At 37.9% G+C, this 19,866-nt stretch overlaps 1 protein-coding gene across 1 annotated transcript; it reads left to right on the plus strand.

Annotated features, from left to right (window-relative positions):
- The first annotated feature begins 6,910 nt into the window (after nucleotides 1-6,910).
- On the plus strand, nucleotides 6,911-12,415 carry LOC143411812 (actin-binding protein WASF3-like). Its single transcript, XM_077110701.1, has 6 exons — nucleotides 6,911-7,044; nucleotides 7,973-8,067; nucleotides 8,885-9,047; nucleotides 9,875-10,141; nucleotides 11,443-11,807; nucleotides 12,255-12,415. Exons 1-6 carry the CDS (start codon nucleotides 6,911-6,913, stop codon nucleotides 12,413-12,415), a joined length of 1,185 nt encoding a protein of 394 aa, XP_076966816.1.
- Nucleotides 12,416-19,866: the final 7,451 nt, after the last annotated feature.

Below are 19,866 nucleotides of genomic sequence, written 5' to 3' on the forward strand. Positions count from 1 at the left end.
TTCATGCCTAAAAAGAACAATCTACATAGGTATATGTCAAAGCTTATATAGTACACACTCACATAGAAATACCTTGTCACTCCAAGCCATTGAGGATTTCATCACTGGGCAATGAATCTGTTGAGCTCCCTCCTGGTAATAGCAGTCTTATTAAGCAACAAGCGCCATAATTATGGAAGTCTTCACACAGGAGTCAGAAAAGAAGACAAGCAATTTGTCAGCATAGAAGACAGGAACCATTCAGAAGGAAGGAAACAGGCACTCATGGCTCATGGTGAAAGCGACCCTATCAGTCATTTTGGAGGCCACTAGAAGTGAAGTGGGGTGGTTTGAAAGTTACTCTTCTGAAGTACAGTGGGGTGGACCTTGTGAATTATTTTTCTAAGGGGGTTTTCAGTTGTGTTTCTGAGGACTTTCCAATTATCTGGAGTAGTGAGTCTTTGAGCCCTTGTGTGATTTCAAAGATTGACTTCTAGTATGTTTCTAAGAGGTTTTTAAAGTCCAGATTCCACTCAGCATATTCAATTATGTCATGTGAGCTGATCAAATTATGCACATCTGTATTCCCCGCTCTGTGGGGTCTGAGGCAGGAGGATGGCAGATCTCAAGCCATCACGGGTGTTTGAGAGAGATGGTTTCTGAAAATTGCGTAAGAACCCTAGGGAGGAAAGTCCATGGCAGCATGTTTGCAAGCATGCCAAAGTCCATGGGTTCCATTCCAGGATCACTCACACACAGCAGCCACATAAATATTAAAATCAATGTGCAGCTAAAAGTGAAGATGCACATAAATGCATGTGTGGGAGAATAGAAGTGAATTACTGTTAGACCTGTGTATTTCCATTAGGGCACAGGATCACCTTTCAAGATGTTCTAATTAGTTTCTGTAAATCTGCATATTTGTCAACAGAACCACATTTTGATGGGACAGCAGAGGAAGGGGGCACCACCCATAATGGTTCTAAGAAGCAGAAACCAAAGGTAGGTAAACCTGGACATTTCAGTTCCTGACTTCCCTATATTTTCCTTGTTTAATTATCAAGAGTAAGCCCTATAAAATTACCACTCAGAATCTTCTCATCATGCCTAGACCATCACTGAATGCTTAAGTCTAAAGGAACTTGAAATTGTTATGAGTGTACAAACCATTTCAGAATTCATGGTACCTTACTGCCCTGCTTTCTGCTTGGGACTGAGGCAAAAACTTGCTGGGTGTTTTCTGCTTTTGTTTGGATAACCTCCTTAACTGATCAATGACTAAGGATCCAATGTGAGACTTATTAACAGCTGGTTATGATTTTGAACAAATATTATAGCAGTGGCCACTGAATGGCTTCATTTTTAAGAGTGGTCACTTCTTGTGGCTCTAAATTTGAGATTTATAGAACCAGCCTCTAATCAAGGGTCATGGAGTTTACTAGGCCTTGTTTTTGGTGTCCACCTTCCAGTAGAGAAGTGATTCCTTCCTGGAACGTAGCTGCCTGAGCAGTCAGGCAAGAGAGACAAATGGCAAGAATAAAAAAGGAAGAAGTGACAATATCACTCTTTGTAGAAGATAGGTTTCTGGATCTCAAATATTCTAGAATTTCCATCAAATATTCCTAGAAATAATAAATAAGTTGAGAAACAGCATTTGTGAAAATGTACATTAATAAAAAAATTAGTGCTGTGTCATAGACCAACAATGAATCTGCAGAGAATGCAATCAGGAAAGGCATTTCATTCAAATATGTTCTCAGTTTTTCTTGTAGAAAAAGAATACCCACCCCCATTTTTTGGGGTGTCTTCTGGCCTACTGAATTCATGTCGCAGTGGTTCTTGGAAATATGAAATCAAAGTCTTTGGTTTTCTGATCTGCCATGACTGTATTCAAGGAAAAAAAGAGCGTTTGGGAAGATAGGTCCTCACCAAGTACTCTGAAAGTTCAGGGAGGGATCCTCAGTGCACCCATGTTCCCTTGACTTGTTAGGCAGAACCTTGGCCTATCCTTACAGAAAACCATTCATTTGACTTGAGTGGCATGAGCTATTGTTGAAATGGCTGGGCTTCTCTCACTGAGATTCCTGGAGGGCAGCTTTCTTTCTTCATGCTAGCCAGTTTTGCCCTGGCACTGCTGAAGTTGACTTCATTGTCAATGCTTTTATAGTTCAAAAAACCAGTATTTCTGGGATTCCCCTGATGTCTGGCTCTTTCTAGATGTCCTGAAGTATATTTCTACAGCCATTTCATCATGTAGCCACCCTGATTGATCTCTGTCAAGTCCAGTGGGAATTTGAGAAGCATGGTGTTCCTTCACACTGCCATTTTTTTACCTTGGTTTTTGATTTCTTTAGGTGTTTCCTAACTGTAAAGTGCTACATTCTCTACCTCATTGTTATACACAAGTTAGGTAAATGCAAAATGAAGAAACCTTTTTGTTCCTTTTTGAAGAAACCTTTTTTGATTTTTTTTTCTTCACAAGATTGGCATCTTGTGAAATGAGTGTTCCTCTCAGTAAAAATTTCTCCAAAATTTATTTAGATCTCAAAAGTTTTTGTTTAGCGAAATGAGGCCAAGGTAACACTGTTCTATTTCAGCATACCATAATTCAAATTGTCTTACAGTCTATTGTGATTCTATCATAAAATAACCTGTCTTTGGAATGTTTTCAATGTTTAATGCTGGCTGATATTGGGTGAATTTGTAAAAATGTGTTCAGTTATATTTTAAATATTATTTTTCCTTTATGCTAGAAAATTTTGAGTATGGTTAGGTGTGACAGGTGTTGTATCTTTGCACAGTTAATCCTATCAGACAGTATGTTTTCAGAGACTGAGTTAGTAGCCATGTGAAACTGGAAGTTAGGCTTCATGGGAGAGGATATGTAAAGTTCTCTTTACAAACATAATTTTGGAAGACATACTTGTCCAGTTTTTTATTCTTACTGATATTCAAAGTGCAAGTGAGATTTCTGTTTTTGAATAATGATTCAGAATCAATTATTGGTATTAATTTTAAGTGATACTAATTTTGATATTAATCTTGCCAGAGAGTCTCTGAGATTTGTTCAGAAGAGTGCTTTGATGTTTTTTGTGAGGATGCATTTGAGAAGGAAACACATACTCTGGAAGGTAAGAGCCTCACAGTATAAAAGATTTCACTGTACAGAATATTTATTTAAATCCCAAGCAGCAGAATATTTGAATAGATGAAGACATGAATGTTCTAAGTAGTGCTTACACACGTGAATGGTAACAAGGAGTACATCTTCTGCCCTTTGAGTGTAGGTAAAAATTCAGAGTGTCATCAGATAATTTGAAGAATTAATTCTATTTCAATACCTGAGGAGACTAATATTGGGAAACAGTGGAGATCAGAGTAGAAGGTGGATTGAAGAATGAGCAAGGCAGAGTGCAGGGACTAAATGGAGAGAAAAGAAGCAGGTGTGAACTGTGAAGGGGAGAAACTCAGGTGATGTGTGTGTGTGTGTGTGTGTGTGTGTGTGTGTGTGTGTGTGAGAGAGAGAGAGAGAGAGAGAGAGAGAGAGAGAGAGGGAGGGAGAGAGAGAGAGAGAAGCATATTATAGATGTCACAACAATTTCTGAGCTTCTGGAACCAAACTGGTGTGAGATGTAGTGCCAAGTTATTTCACTCTCCTCCTCTTTCTTCCAGTAAGAATGGTGTTCAGGAATGAAGTCCTAAGTCATGCAGAGCTACCTTGATTCAGCACCAATAAACTTATATGGTCCAATAGCCACATACAGAATTGAACATCCTATTGAATGCTGGCATTTTTTACCACCATTGGGGACTTAGGAATCATATGGTCAGTCATGGACAGATGGAGACCACCATGGTAGTGGTTCTTTTTGAAAAGTACTAGAGTGGAGGAAAGGAGGAAGGCAAGAAAGAAGTTAGCTAGGTAGAGTTGTGAAAAAACATCATGTTCTGGGGACACAGATTTGTACTTGAATTCATTTAAAAAGTTCTTTGTAAAGGCATCTATGAAAACATTGAAATGGTGGACATATATGAAAACCTCTAAAAGGCTGCCATTCATAATTCTTTTGTATCCCCAATTTGAAGAGAAGATTGGATACAAAAATGGCCAATGTCAATGTGGGCATTCACCTTTGTGCAAAACTGCCTTTATGAGTGTAAGCAAAACATTTTAAAAGGCAACCATTATCTCATGTATGTATCAAATCCAAAATCCAAAACTGGAATCTATACATGTTTTAGTGTGAATATATCTTAAGGATAAGTTGAGGAAGAGGAAAGAAGCAGAGTAGAGATAGGAGGGTAGAAAACTTTTTGCAATTTCATGTGATGATTAGGGCAAATGAAGAGGTGATGTAGAATATGTTGGTTCTGAGGATGGAGAAATTAATATAGAGAAGTAAGAATTTTAAGGAAGAATGAAAGAGTATAGTAGAATTTGGCTGTTAGCAATGAAAGGAGAAAGAGTGTGAAATAGAGTAGTGAAATAGACAATACAAAACAAAATCCAAATTTACTTATCCAAAACCCTATAACCCTCAAAAAGTAGAGCAAGAAAAATTGACTATTTTCATTTAAAAAGCCTAGAAATGGGAAGACATATATATGTGACCTGTGTGTATATATATATATATATATATATATATATATATATATATATGTTATATATATATCACATTAAAAAAAATAAATGGCAATGAAAGAAATAAAAAAGTAAAAATCTTATATTCATTTTAATTAGTTATACATGACAATAGAATACATTTATGCACTTTGACATATCATACAAAGATGAGATAGAATTTCTCATTTTTTCTGAGTGTACAAGTTGGAGAATCACATTGGTCATGATTTCATATATATATATATAAACTATATATTTATAATTTTATATATATATATATATATATATATATATATATATATATATATATAAATGGATAATGTTTGTTTTGTTCTACTATCCTTTCTATCTTCATATCCCCTCCCCTCCTTTTACTTCCTGCTATCAAATCTTAGGTCAATCTATTCTTCTCTAGTACCACACCCGCCTTTTTGTGAATTAACATTTGCATTTAAGAGAAAACATTTGACCTTTTTTTTTTGGGGGGGGGGATTGTTTATTTTGCTTAGCATGATATTCTCCAACTCCATACTGGCAAATACCATAATTTCATTCTTCTTTAAAGCTTAGTAATATTCCAGTGAAGATACATATCACATTTCCTTTATCCATTCACCTATTGCAGGGGACCTAGTTTTGTTCTATTGCTATTGTGAATTGAGCTGTTAGAAACATTGACATGGCTGCAATCCCATAGTATGCTGATTATAAGTCCTTCAAGTATAATCTGAGGAGTGGGATAGCTGGATCAAATGGTGGTTCCATTCCATGTTTTCTGAAGAATCTCCATACTGCTTTCTTAAAAAATTTCTTACATACATAACAATAGTGGAATGCATTACATTCATAATAATCCTTTCACAGCATAATTTTTTGTAACGCTGTATATAAAGTATGTTCAAGCCAAATTATGCCATTATATGAGCTCTCTTATTGATTTTTTTGCATTACAATTCTTAATGCACCTTTATCCCACAATTTATCATATCTCTGTTTGTATATAAGGTATGTTGACACCAAATTCACATCTTCATATATGTATTTTGTAAAATGATGACTGTCTCCTTCCACCATCCTTGCTATTCCCTTTCTCCATCCCTTTCCCTCCCAGCCCTATTCCCTATCTAGAGGTAATATTCCTCCCATGCTCTCCCTACCTACCCCACTTTGAGTCATCCCCCTTATATCAGAGAAAACATTCGGCATTTTTTGGGGGGGATTGGCTAGCTTCACTTAGCATAATCTTCACTAATGTCAACTATTTTCCTGCATATATCATGATCTTATTATTTTTAGTGCTGATTAATATTTCATTGTGTATAAATGCCAGATTTTTTTATCCATTCATCCACTGAAGAACATCTAGGTTGGCTCCACAGTTTATCTATTGTGAATTGTGCTGTTATAAACATTGATGTGGCTGTGTCCATGTAGTATGCTGTTTTTCGATCTTTTGGGTATTGTCGGAGAAGAGGAATAGCTGGGTCAAGTGGTGGTTCCATTCCCAGGTTTCCAAGGAATCTCCATACTGCTTTCCAAATTGGCTGCTCTAATTTGCAGTTCCAACAGCAGTGTATAAGTGTACCTTTTTCCCGCATCCTCGCCAACACTTGTTGTGTGTCTTCATGATAGCTGCCATTCTTACTGGAGTGAGATGGTATCTTAGGGTAGTTTTGATTTTCATTTCTGTGATTGCTAGAAATGATGAGCACTTTTTTGTAAATTTGTTGATTGATTGTATATCTTCTGAGAAGTGTCTGTTCAGGTCCTTGGCCCATTTATTAATTGGATTATTTGTGGTTTTTTTTTTCTGGTGCTTATCTTGTTGAACTTTTTGTATACCCTTAAAAACAGAGCTCTATCTGATGTGTGAAGGGTAAGAATTAGTTCCCAGGATGTAGACTCCCTGTTCACCTCACAGGTTATTCCTTTTGCTGAGAAAAAACTTCAGTTTGACTGCATCCCATTTGTTGATTCTTGGTTTTAATTCTTGAGCTATAGGTGTCTTATTAAGAAAGTTGGGGGCATGAAGAGGAAATGAAAAATAACAATGAATACCAGGAGTGGGAGGTAGTACAGTAAAGGAAAAACTATTGTGTAGAAATCATGAGCTTCTTTCTTTTTCATTCACCCAGAGATGCTTTACAGCAGACACTATCCGTTTCTGCTGTTCGCAGCTCATGCAACAGGCAGAGACTTAGGACTCCAGCGATGGCACGCTCAGAGGACTGGAAGATGGGGGGCGCCGCCAGACAGGCACCCAGTAGGATGCAAAGTCCCTTGCGGGAGTAGACCTGCACCCACAACATGAACCCCCAGAGCCTGCAGGAGTCCTGGTGCGTCTGGCTTGCTCCGCTCTGCAATGCTGCACACCAGTGCTGCAGGGATCAGGCCTCTCAGTGCCGCCCCGTGCCCGCCGCCTTGGTGGCGAGGAGAGCGGGGTGGCCCGCTTCAGTCCCATTTCTCTTATTTTTCAAAAAGCAAATAGAATTGTTTATTTTGTTTCTTCAGAATTTTGTTTTGGCTCATACTATTTCCCATGGCCTCTCACTTTTTGTATACATTATTTACTAAGAGATAAATAAGCTATATAATTCATCATTGAACTTAGAATATATCTCTTAAATTAATTTTAAAAGTTTTATATTTTTATTTTACTGAGTGTTAAACTTTTTCCTTATTATGAAATGAGATACACTAATTATACCTGGAAATTATGGAAAAGATATTAAAATTATAAATAACCATAATTCCATCAGCCAGAAAAAAACAGTGTTTCCATTTTGGTGTGTCTCTCCTTAGTCTTCTTTTGTCCTGGTGCATATTTGTTTTTTCTTTTACAAAATTGGAATCACCATTTTTTAACTTTTAAAAAATGATATTTTATGTCTTAAGTGTTATTTAGAAACATGACTTTTTAATGGTTGTATCCTCATCAATGTATTTAAGATATTGAAGAAAATTTAATATCAAGTTTCATGATGTGTATGAGCCATTAATGTAACTAATATACTTTAGCCTAGTTCACATAAGCTGATCTTAAGTTTTTTCCCTCTCTCTAAACAATGTCAGACATGTTTTATTTCTAAGTATGAATTTAAGTTCTGAGCATTGATGAAATGCTTGCACTCCTGAAAACCAGCTTTCTTTTCTTTCTTTCAGTGTACTCGGGAAGCATTACACCTCCATGTGTAACATCCTTGTTTTCTCTCATCAATTCTGGGCCCTGTTATTGGTGTTCTGACCCTGTGTACCTTAAAAACCCTAGAAATTTATTGGATTTTCCCACCATGCTGGACTGACTTCTTCCTGTTTCTTTATTGTCTTCACCCGTCTGTTTTTTTTTTTTTTTTTTTTTTTTTTCTGCAGCAGATGGTTACTGATGATCAGAGAGCTTCAGGACCACAGGACTCACCTCCACATTGACATCATAGCTCCTAGCCGACTTCCACCTTCCCACCTGGGTTAGTCTCCTATTCCTCCAGGCTACTATCATCTCCCTGTTCCCTGATCTTTCACTATTCAGCTGACCAATCCCTTCTGCTCCTCTCATCCTGTCCTTGCAGTGGCCATTCATCACCGAAGTCCTGCTCTGTAGAAATCTTCAGCTCTCATTTCTCCTTCAAACATTTGTTTCTTCTGCTTTTATGTCTGTCCATCTGGTTAACCCCTTTTTCTTGGCTTCATTTGGCTCTACATTGCAAAACAACTTTACCAGAATAGCACTTTCAATTATGCCACAATATTTACAATTTCTTGCCATGCATCTCATAAGAAGCACTTACATTCCATGTTTTTTGTTTGTGTGTTTGTTGTTTGTTTGTTTGTTTTTTGCTGGATGACTATTTCCTTTAAAAAAATGGTGCACATAGTCACTGACACAGTTCCTTAGCATGAATCATCAATGACCCCAGAATTTTAGGTATTTATGGTTTTTAAATGTACTAAGTCTAAATATAGGCCAGATTCCTCTCCCATTAAAAATATTTTTAATGCATTTGCTTGAAGTTTGCAGAGTTCAGAAGACATCTTCATGTGCTCACCATAATCTAGAATTCATACTGCAATTAAGAAAGGAAAATGAGTTGTTGGTTATTATTATACCGCAATTAGGGAAGGAAAGCTGGGACAGACTTTTTGATTTAGCAAGTTTTTCTATGCCACACAGAATTCCAGTTAGCAGAAGCTTCTGTCTAAAATCTTAGAGATGGAAACTCAGCTTGTATCGTCTTCCCTTTTTCCTTCACATTCCCAATGTGTTTGCCTGTTTCCTTCAGTGAGAGAAACACAAGCTGAATCCTAACAGGAACCAGCAAGTACATGTGATAAAAGTCAGAACAAGAAAAGAAGAGTGGGAGAGAAGGAAAATGGGCATTGAATTTATGAGTGACACAAGGAAACTGAAACAGGCAGGGAGCACGAAAGAGGACAGAATGCCCAGAGGGTTTGTCATTTTCTTTCTTTGGATTCCCAGTTCCAGGCCATCCCCTGCTTCAGTGTCATGAGAGTATGTGCAGTCCCTACTCACACGTGTCCAGTAACCCAGGCCACGAGTGTGTGACTGTTACTAATGCCTGTGGTCAAGCTGATGCCATACATGCAAGTCTATCCTCTCCTTCTGGGGCTTATCCAGCGTCCAGCACCTGGCATCTTTCTGAACTCTTCTCACTAATATGTGATTTCCATTTTCAGAGTTTTACACTTGACTATGTGTTCAAAGAAAGCAAGAAGACCTTTCCATAGTGTACCAAATTGCTTCTTTCTCTTTGGGTTAAATAATTGCTTCTGTTATGAAAAACATGGTTCACTCCATCACATTCTGCATTTCTCTTTCTGTTCTTATTGTTAATATTTACCCAGTTCACCTGCCATTTTGTATCTTCTAATTATATACTGTCAGTTTCATTGCCACCGAAATCCTGTCTGAGATGCTGTTTCTAAATGAAATGAGATTCATCTTGTAGTCATGTCTCTTAGAAAAGAAGTACATGAAATATTGTGAAAACGAGGCTCTGCTGGTTCCTGCTTGCTGTTCTGTCTGACTTATTCACTTCAAAGCTGTGAATCTGAATCCATGTAACACTGGGGCTTGCTGCTAAGATAGTAATTATGTTGTTGCTTGGAAGCTCTCATGGGACTAGACCTAGTTGATAGTTAAAGAAATAGATTTCTGTGACTTGGCAATGTTGTTATTCATATATATGCTTCTGCCTAATAGGGAAATTTTTTAAACAATTTAAATTTCTTTCATTCCTTTTTCTCCAATGTCAGATCCCATGCATCAGATGTTACAGACTACTCTTATCTGGCTACACCCAACCATTCTCTGCATCCCCAGCTGGTCACCCCTTCCTACACTGCCGGTGATGCACTACCACCTGGGGCTGCAAACCAGGCCCCTGAACACAAGTACCAGCCCCCCTCTGCCTTGGAGAGGCACATGGCCCTAAACAGACCTCAGCAGCCACCATCACCACCACCACCCCAGGCCCCAGAGGGGTCCCAAGCCTCTGCACCAATGGCTCCAGCAGATTATGGGTAAATCAGTATTCCTTGTACTTTAGTTGCTACTTGTTTTTGCATTTGAATCTTAATGTATTGTGGAAGAATTTTAACCTCGATATTTTAGATATCAGAATATAGTCAAGACTAATTAGATGTAGACACTTCAGTGGTATCCTACTCTATGTTAAATAAAATAGGTGTGCTACTGACCCTACCTTATTACAGCTAAATTCCAGGTTGACTTCTGTGTTCCTGTATATGTGTTCTCTTTGCATACATACTTACATGTGTTTGAAAGGATCTTTAAATCAGGTATTGATAAAGGATGACATGCTGTTTTGTGAAACTGTTCAAATTCTCAAATTTCTCTACACATCCTGGTTGAACCATAGAGAATGCTTATCACAGGTGACTGAATCCTGTAACATCACTTCGCACACTTGGCTCTATAAACTTTCTTGACCTCTGGGCCCTTAGATTGTTCTTCCCCCAGGCCCTCTCCTTTTCTGTCTGGGTTAGAATTCTAATACCTCTTTAAAAAGACATTCCTTTTCACATGTTCATCAAATCAAGCTCCCTCCTTGACTTTAATAGGGTTTCTTTAGCTCTGTTTTTGTCTTAACCCTCAGATTCAGTACCCAGAGAAGTTGAATATATGCTTCTGTAATGTGTGTTCTTTACCCAGACCACTGGTGTCACTTTCTAAATGTATGTTCTCAGCTCTCAAAGGGGAGACCACCTAGACTTGGCTATTCTTTTTGTTCCCTGGTGGAACCAGGATTCCCAGAGAGCTGCTTTCAGGCACAGAGAGGGCCTGTGGTCCAGTTGACTGGGAAAACCCTTGACTGAGCAGAAATCAGCTGATTTCTTGGCTTAGAACTTTTCAAAGCCTTTGACACGCTACTGGGTGCTGTGGTCCCAGGGCTTCCATGGAACTGGGCTAGAGAATATAGGATTTTCCTCATGTGGTTGGCCACACAGCCCTCAGGAGACAAGTTTCTAAGCCCTTTAAGATGTCCAGGATGAAGGATGCCATTGCTCTTCTGCAGCAACTACATTATTTTAGTATTCACAGAAGGTGCTTTCCTCTTCAATGATTGTGTGTTTGTGTGTGTATGTGTGTGTGTTTCAATAAGTCTTGCATTCATCATAATGAATAATGTAGGACTGTAAAATGACAGAACCACAGAGTGGGCATGTGCATCCTGCAGTGACTGAAGTCTGGATGGTAGGGGGCATTGTGTCTGGGGGAACTTCTTTGATTAGGCATATTAGAACTCGGGGACATGGCCCTTTATTGTTACATTGGTGACTCTGTTTCATCTCTTTATTAGGATGCTCCCAGCACAGATAATTGAGTATTACAACCCTTCAGGACCACCTCCTCCTCCACCTCCACCCATGATTCCTTCAGCACAAACTGCTTTTGTCAGCCCTCTCCAGATCCCCATGCAGCCCCCCTTTCCTGCATCAGCTGGTTCCACATATGCAGCTCCTCCTCATCCGCCCTCAGCTGGGATCCTCTTCACAACACCACCACCTCCAGGTCCACCACCTCCCCCACCAGGCCCTCCTGGCCCCGGCTCTTCTCTTTCATCCTCCCCAATGCATGGCCCCCCTGTAGCTGAGGCAAAGTGTCCTGAGCCTCCACAGCCCCCGATAAGTGATGCTCGAAGTGACCTCCTTGCTGCCATCAGAATTGGTAAGTGGAACACCCCACATACACACAGCCTTCCTTATAGAGAGATTTCTTTAGGTCTCTAGCACACTTCAACCTTGTTGCCTTCAAATGATAGCTCTACACATTAAATGATTTTTTGGAGTCAAAGGATGCTTGTTTGATTTTTTTTAATATTAGGAGTTTTTTTGTAGCTGTCAGGAATGCATATCATGATAAAGAATTGAGAAGAGACTAGCGCCAGGCATATGGAACAGTGTGGCTCTAGAACTTTCCATTGAGGTGTTCATGTGCACCTTAGTCACAACTAATCTTCTTAAAATGGACTTTGCACACCCTTTTCTCTCCTCAAATTTCTAAAACCTTTTGTCCTTAAACTTAGAAAAACCAAGTCCAGTAGTCCTGTTCAGTCTTCTTTCCTTCTGGAGCAATCAGAACATTTTAATTCTCACCCCTATGTCGTGTCTCTGGGAATTCAGCTGAAAAAGGTGCAGGAGCAATGTGAGCAAGAGGCCAAGCTGGAGCCTGTTGGAAATGATGTGGCCACAATCCTATCCAGACGCATTGCTGTAGAGTACAGCGACTCCAATGACGACTCTGAGTTTGACGAGAACCACTGGTCTGACTAAGGCCACACAGGGACGGTGGCAGGTGGACCACCAGTTCAGTGTGTGTGGAAGTTCACTGGGGATTTCAGATGGTTTCAGCACCCAAATAGCGGTATTATAATCCTGTAGCTTAGCACCTTTTGTATTAATAATGTGATATTGCTTCTGCACATCCAAAATTTCTGGGTTTTTTCAGTATTTACTGTGTAATACTTAAGTGCCACTAAATATAGCACATCCTGCTGCACACAAGGAGATATGCTGTAACTATTGCATTGTTCTGAAAACAGCATCTTGCTTCCCTCTTAGCCATGAAAGTATTTACTTTACCCTTATTGATCATTAAGATTCTGTAGACTTGCTGTGTGTCTGTGAGCTGCCTGGTATTAGGTCTTGGCAAGATTAATGACTGTGTCAAGAGTGATGTCTTCCAATCAGTAAATGACACTGTTTTGCCTTTTTTTTTTTTTTCATTTTTACTATGTGTTTCAGAAGAAGTTGGTTGTAGAGGGAAAGGTCTAACAACAGGAGAATCAAATGTTTCTGCATTCAGTTTCTTGATTTGGAAGCTACTGAGTGAATTCAAATGTTCTACTGAATAATTTTATTGCCTTTTCATGCACTTGTCAAATGTGAAATTGGAAGGGCCCTTTTTAGGCAAGTTTCCTGTGGATATTCACTTAATAAATGCTTGTTGGTGATTTTTGTATGAAGTTTCAGTGGCTCAGTAGTAATGCAAATGAACACAAGGTCTTTTTCCCTTTTAGGGACCATTGGGTTCACACTTAAAATATTGGCTAGTCCTGATGGCTTGGGCACCAGGCAGCCAGAACAGCTGTGAGCCATCTAGGAGTATAGCCCCCAGCTAGACAGAGCTACCACATATGGCCCTGCGTGCAAAGGCAACCCACTCCATTTGGTCAGAATTTTAAAAGTTTACATTTAAGTGAAAAATAGTGACAGCTATTTACTTCTCAAGGTGCTGTGGCAGATTGGGGGTTAGCCCCATGCAGGGCCTTTGCCCTGTCCTAGAAGCACACAGTTCTCTTCTTTCATATTGTTGTTAGCACATTAAATTTTAAAAAATGTATCTCACAAGATTACCTTGATTTGATCCCTAGTGGTGGCAAAGCACCTTGCTTTCAGCTCCGCTCACCCTATTCCCCTTTCCACATGGTGATCCCATAGACCTGGCTCAGGCATACTACCAGGGAGACTCAAGAATGGCAGCTTCTACTTTGTAATTCTAGATAAGGACAAATGCTTGTTTAGAATAAATAATTGTCCCAGACTTGGGTTGTAGATAGGAAAAATATGCTAAGGTCCTTCACTTGCTGTGGAGTTGTGCCTATCTGCAGTACTTCCAATAGGTTGCAGGTGCTAGGAACTCTCAGCTCCAACAAAGGAAAGAATCTTGAGCTGCAGCTGAGATCTGTGAGTTGATGGGAGAATGTTGTAACAAATGATTTTTGTTCATGAATTCTGGAGAAATCAGCCAGCTGCCCACATCACCCCTGTGTCTCTGTGTGGATACCTCTTAACTTGGGGCAGCTGTTGTATGATGCCTGCCTGCACACTGGGTTTTGGTCACATAGATTTTGAAACTGCAAAGTCTCGTGTCTATACCCACTTTCTATATATGTCTATACCCACTTTTTTTGGCTGTGCATTCAAGTCCTCTCTGCTGCACAGCTGATTGGTGTATGCCTCCTGAGCAGGCCCTACTTGGCTATCACTATGATTTTTTTTTAATATTAGCAACTATTAGTGAATTTCTAAATTTCTCTTTTTTCCAATGCAGAGACCTACTGTGTTGGCATTATTCTTGGTACTTCTACCAGTTTTAGTCTTATTCTGTATTTATTGTAATAGTTTGCCTTCATTGTTACTGTTGGGTTAGGAGTATTCTGTATAATCAGAAACCTGGATTTAGCAATGATTCTTTGTTTTCTGGCTGTTCTCTTCTCTGGATGGAGGGAACACTGTCAGCTACTATTCACTTCAGAATTTCTTCTATTTATATCCTACTACAATAAAATTAGTGGCACTTTATTCATAAATATTCATGAGCCTATTAATTACTAGTTGTCTTCCTGTAGTTTAAATAAAAAAGTTATTTTTAATTTGTTTTTATGACTAGTGAGAAAGCTTTTGCCCTCTTGTGTTCTATTATCTATAAGAGAATGGAAAATGACTAAAATCCAGTCTAGATTATTTTAGAGTATCTTCAACAAATCTGGTTTGGTCTAAATTTAAATCTTCTAATATGGTATTCCCTACAAAGAACAAAGTGAAGAGTTTGAATTTTCCGTTTCCATTTTTAAAAAGTATTTACCAAAACAAATGGAGAAAATCATTTAACAGTATATTTTATTTCTATAAATTTTACATTTTAAATTATAGTTATAATTTTAAGATTATTTTAAATTCTCCCCAGTTGTATTGCTCCATGTGTGTTAAGTTGAATATCTCATAAGCATTTTCCTCATGGCACAGACTCAGGCAGACAGGCTGGAAAGATGCCCAAATCCACATGTCACTGCACAAGCATGATGTGGCTGAGCAGCAGGCAAATGATTTTTGCATTGTTAGCCCCAAACCATAAGATTTGGTACACTTCTGATTTTCTTTACATAGGATCCTATTAGAAAATTAATATTTTCATTTCAGTAAATTTTATCACATCGAAATCTTTTATGAGCACCAAGTGGCTAGGTTGTAAACGTTTTGTAATGATTTGCAACTAAAATACATGATACATTTTAATCCATTACAGACTAGTTGGAATGTATCAGCCAGAGTAGCAAGTAATTTTTGTTTTATGAAGCAGAGTATGTGTCATCTTGCAGTATTACCAATGCTGTTGTAAATTGAATTCAAAGTGGTATTAAAAAGATCCTGTCAAACAATTTTTAATCTGTTTGTATATCTTACTATAGATTATGTACAAGTAACATCTAAATAAAATTACACTTTTAACCCTACAAGGTTCTGTTGTATGTTTGACTCTTAGGAGGAAGTTGGAAATTGTATAAGATATTTATGTAGCATGTTCATTATCAGATAACAGACGATTCGACAATGATTCCACTTAAATTTCTGCATAATGTTTGTGTGGCTGTAAGTCCAGATTGAATTCTGTGAGTGCCACAAGGAAGTAGTAGTATAGTTAGGAGAAGCCATTCTGGGAACAGAAGCAACATGTTCAGAAGTTAAAGGCTGGGGCAATGAAGGTCTTGGCCACATTTGGTCTGATAATAATAATGACTAGTACTCTGTAGTATCCATTGCTTGTGAATATTCATTGCTTACCCCTTAAAATCTTTTAAGATGGGCATTCTATTTCACATATGAGAAAACTAGGGGACCATGCATGATATGAAACTCAACTTGGGGAAGGAATTTCATGTTGGAAGTAATGAGAATCCAGATTGGGTAGGTATGTTTTGTCTTGTTAGGAAAGACAGACTGGAACTTAATTCTTTGTAACAACTGCCTTGGACTGCTGATGCAAGCAGTAGATATGTTTGCCCTAACACACGTCACATGACATTGTTAGTTCTTTGTGTAACCTCCACCAGACTGTGTGCTTTGTGTCATCCTTATTTGTCTTGCATCTGAGAGCCCCAGCACAGTGCCCAGTTAACTAGGCAATGAGCAACTCCTTGTTAAGTGATAAGATAATGGATGGATTTCCAAGTTACTTTTTAAACAAAAGGTAAATTGTGTGCAGATTTTAAGAACATGGAGTATTTTACCACATACCTTGCATACCCTCTCTGTAATGGGACTTGTTATTTGACATGACTTTCTCTTTATTTGGGTGTATGGCTCACCAGACTGAGCTCGGTGAAGAAGGCAGAGAATTCCTATTTACTCTGTTCTGTTTATTGCCTGCAGTGCCTGGCATTCAATATTAACAAGTATTTTTTTGAGTAATTGTCATTTCTAGTACAAAATCAAAGGCTTCAACAAATATTTGAGGGACTAATAGGAGTTGAAATGCATGAATCTGTAAAAGCACTCAGAAGAGTGCCTGACATCTAGCACACTCAGTGAATGTGAGCTGTTACTAACATCTGCAGGTCACTTGCTGGGGAAGAGTGAGCAGGCCAGTCCCTGCCTTTGTGGAGCTTCTTGTCTCGTGAGAAGCATAGTCACAAAATTGTGAATGCTCCCTGACTTACAATGAAGTTATATTCCAGTAAACCCATCATAAATTGAAAATGTCTTAACTTGAAAATGCATTAATACATCCAAACTACTGCACATCCCAGTTTAGCAACACAGCATACTATAGGCTATCAGTTCTTGCCTGCTGTGATTTCAAGGCAGGCCAGAAGCTGCAGTCACTGCCATGGCCAGCATCAAGAGAGGGAATGGGACTACATATTACTAGCCTGAGAAAAGATCCAAATACAAATTTTGAATGATGATTTCTACTTAATGAGGATTGTTTTTGCACCAAAATAAGGTTAAATAAAAAAATCTTAAGTTGAAGTATATCATAAGGACATTCCATATTGCCAAATAAATAATGTAGATCACTTTACATGTACTCTAATTGGGAGTGAGGTAGAAAGTGGATGAAGTCTAGTCTGTGAACCAATGGAAGCTAAGATTTAAGAATGAGCAGAAGTTAGGGGCAAAGAGAAGGGAAAGGAGTTTCTCAATAGAGGGATGGCATTTATTTTCCTTAAGGAGGAAAGGACAATGTATAGTGATCATGCAAAAATATTAAAATATGAGTGAGATGGAAGGACCCAGAGGAAGAAGGTACCACAAGAGGGACAGAAATGAGATGGTGGGAACCTCTCCTTCACCTTAGTTAAGCCAATGAATGCTGCCACAATAATATGTCTACCATAACTGAAATGTACAGAAAATCTATTTATAGCCTGTTGACTTTTCATTAATCTCAACATCTTGATGCTTCAGATAATACTCATATATAGAAAGGATCTTAGGTATATTGTGTTCATATATTTAGAAGACATCTTAGTGCTAGTCCAGCTGCCTCATATCAAAGATGGGAAACGACCATTGCTTGTGTTGCTAGTTGTTCCAAGCTCTTCGGTCTCTTTTAACTCTTATATTTTCAAACTGGTCCTCCTGTTTCACAGTGGACCTTCAAGAATTACTTAACATTCTTCTTTACCCAAGATTTTATTTTGCAAAAATTGAAACCTACTAGAAAGATGTTCAATAAACTTCCATCTGTTCATATCTATTCATCTCATGTTTTTTTGGGGGGGTGCTTGGGATTGTGCATGTGAGGCAAGCACTCTAACAACTGAGCTACATCCCCAGCCCTATTCATCTCATTTTTTATGCATTTCAAGGTAATTTACAGTTTGCTCCTGAACACTTCAGTGTACATATCATTATATTAGGGTTTAATGTTTTTATTTAATATGTTTTAGTAAAACATACTTCAGAGTAAAATGAACACATCTTCATATATACCATTCAGTGAATGTTAGCAGTGCATAGTTATATAATGCAAATCGAGATGCACAGTATTACTGTGGCCTCAGCAAACTCCTTCATACCCTTTGAAGCTGGTTCTCCATCTCCGGTGTCAGAATTTTTTTACTGTAGATTAATTTAGCCTGCTTTAGATTTTCATATAGAGGAAAAAGTGGCATGTACTCTTTTGCATTTGGATGCTTTGAATGATAATGTTTTTGATATTCATGTTTTACTTGTATAAATAGTTATAATTTTTATCACTTAGTCATGTTCTAGTGTAGGAACACAATGGGTTTATCTGTTCTCTTGTGTAAAATTTATATAAGCCTTTTCTGGACCTCCCCATCATATATCTTGGATAAATATATTATACCATGTAATTGTCACTTTTTTTCAAAAAAAGTGAAATGTGACCATTATGTGAAGCTTTCAAAAAAATTGTGCTAGAATTACTTTAAAATGATTTATTACTTCACAATTTTTGGTGCAAGATTAGGATACAAAGAATACTTATAAATACATGTTAATGCAGTGGTAATGATTATGATGTGAAATATAGTACTAACAGTGAAATTGCTTGTTGTGTTGGGTGTTATGTAGAGTTTTATAACAACTAGATTTTTTTCCCCTGCTATATACTAGCAGTGTTGCTCCACATCTATAAATGTGGTTTGTGTGTTTGGGGGGTGGGGGCCTGGTCTGCTTGAGGTTCACTGAACTTTAATCTGTAAATCATTGTGTCTTACATAAAATTCAGGAAATATTTGGACAATTTTAATTCAAATTTGTGTCCCATTCTTTCTGTCCTCTTCTTATATTCCTGTTTCATGTTTCTTAAACCTTTTGATATTGGCTCAAGTACTTGAGGCTCTTTCAATGTAATTGTTTTCTCTCTGTTCTGCAGATTGGGTAATTTTTATTAATATTTCTTTAGGCTCACTGACTATTATCTACAATCTAGTTCTTTTTTTTAATGGTGCTCAGGATTGAACCCAGGGCCTTGTGCATTCAGGGCAAGCATTCCACCAACTGAACTATATCTCTAGCCCTACAATTTGATCTTAAGCACATCTAGTAAATTTGTTATTTTTCTACTCTAGGATTTCTTATTGGTTCTTTTTTTTTAATAGTTCTCTGCTGACATTTCCTATTTGTTCATTTATTATAAACTTATTTTCCATTACGTCTTTCAGCACAGGCTAGCTCTTTTAAAATTATTGCCTGATAATTCCAACATTTGGTCTTTTTTAGGTTCAATATGTTTATTGGTTCTTCTCTTGAGTGTATGCCTAGTAGTTTGGGGCTATATTTAGAATTTAGATACATTTTAGAGACTCTGGATTCTGTTATATTCCTTTGAAATGTGCTCATTTTTCTTTAAAGAAGTCAGTTAACATGGCCAGAATTAAGCACTGACCTCTTTGTCCTTATACACTCTGCTAGGGATAGCAGCAGAAAGTTTTCAAGTACTTTTAGTCTTAAGCTGCCAGGATTTGCCCTTGGAAGAGTTGTACGCAGAACTTTTGGATCCCCCCTTATTGTCTCTTTTCTAAGGTCCTCTATCACTTTATATCTGCTCTAGTCCCTCCAAACTTGGTCCTGTTTATTTTTGGTTGTTTGTTTTGTTGTTAGTTTTTAAGCCAGCAAAACATGGGTTAAGCCAGAAAGACTAAAGATTTTCTATTCAAGCTTAGCCATCTTGCTTGGCAGAATGAGATTTGCCTTCAGTCAAAAAGCAACCCAAATCTGGAAACACACCCAAAGATTTTCCTTCTTCCAAGCATCAACTCCCCTCTAGTGTCTATTTTTTTACTTCTATTTAATACCACCAATAGTTATGAAGTATATTTTGTTCAGTTTATAACTGTAGAGAGTTGGTTCGGAATAGATTAGACCTCAGTCCCAGAAAGCTCATTTCATATATACTGTATGCAATGTTTACTTTTAAATGTAAATTTTTAAATGCAGGCTGGTGTTGAATACAAATCATAAAAGATAAC

This window comes from Callospermophilus lateralis, chromosome 12 (assembly GCF_048772815.1).
Source record: "Callospermophilus lateralis isolate mCalLat2 chromosome 12, mCalLat2.hap1, whole genome shotgun sequence".
NCBI classification, from domain to species: Eukaryota; Metazoa; Chordata; class Mammalia; order Rodentia; family Sciuridae; genus Callospermophilus; species Callospermophilus lateralis.

What these genes read in the sequence shown, in the direction of transcription:
- LOC143411812 (XM_077110701.1), top strand. Translation starts at nt 6,911, where the DNA reads ATGAACCCCCAGAGCCTGCAGGAGTCCTGGTGCGTCTGGCTTGCTCCG. An exon ending in ACTTCCACCTTCCCACCTGG is followed by an intron (nt 8,068 to 8,884) that starts GTTAGTCTCCTA and finishes TCCTTCAGTGAG; the next exon opens with AGAAACACAAGCTGAATCCT. An exon ending in ATGGCTCCAGCAGATTATGG is followed by an intron (nt 10,142 to 11,442) that starts GTAAATCAGTAT and finishes TCTCTTTATTAG; the next exon opens with GATGCTCCCAGCACAGATAA.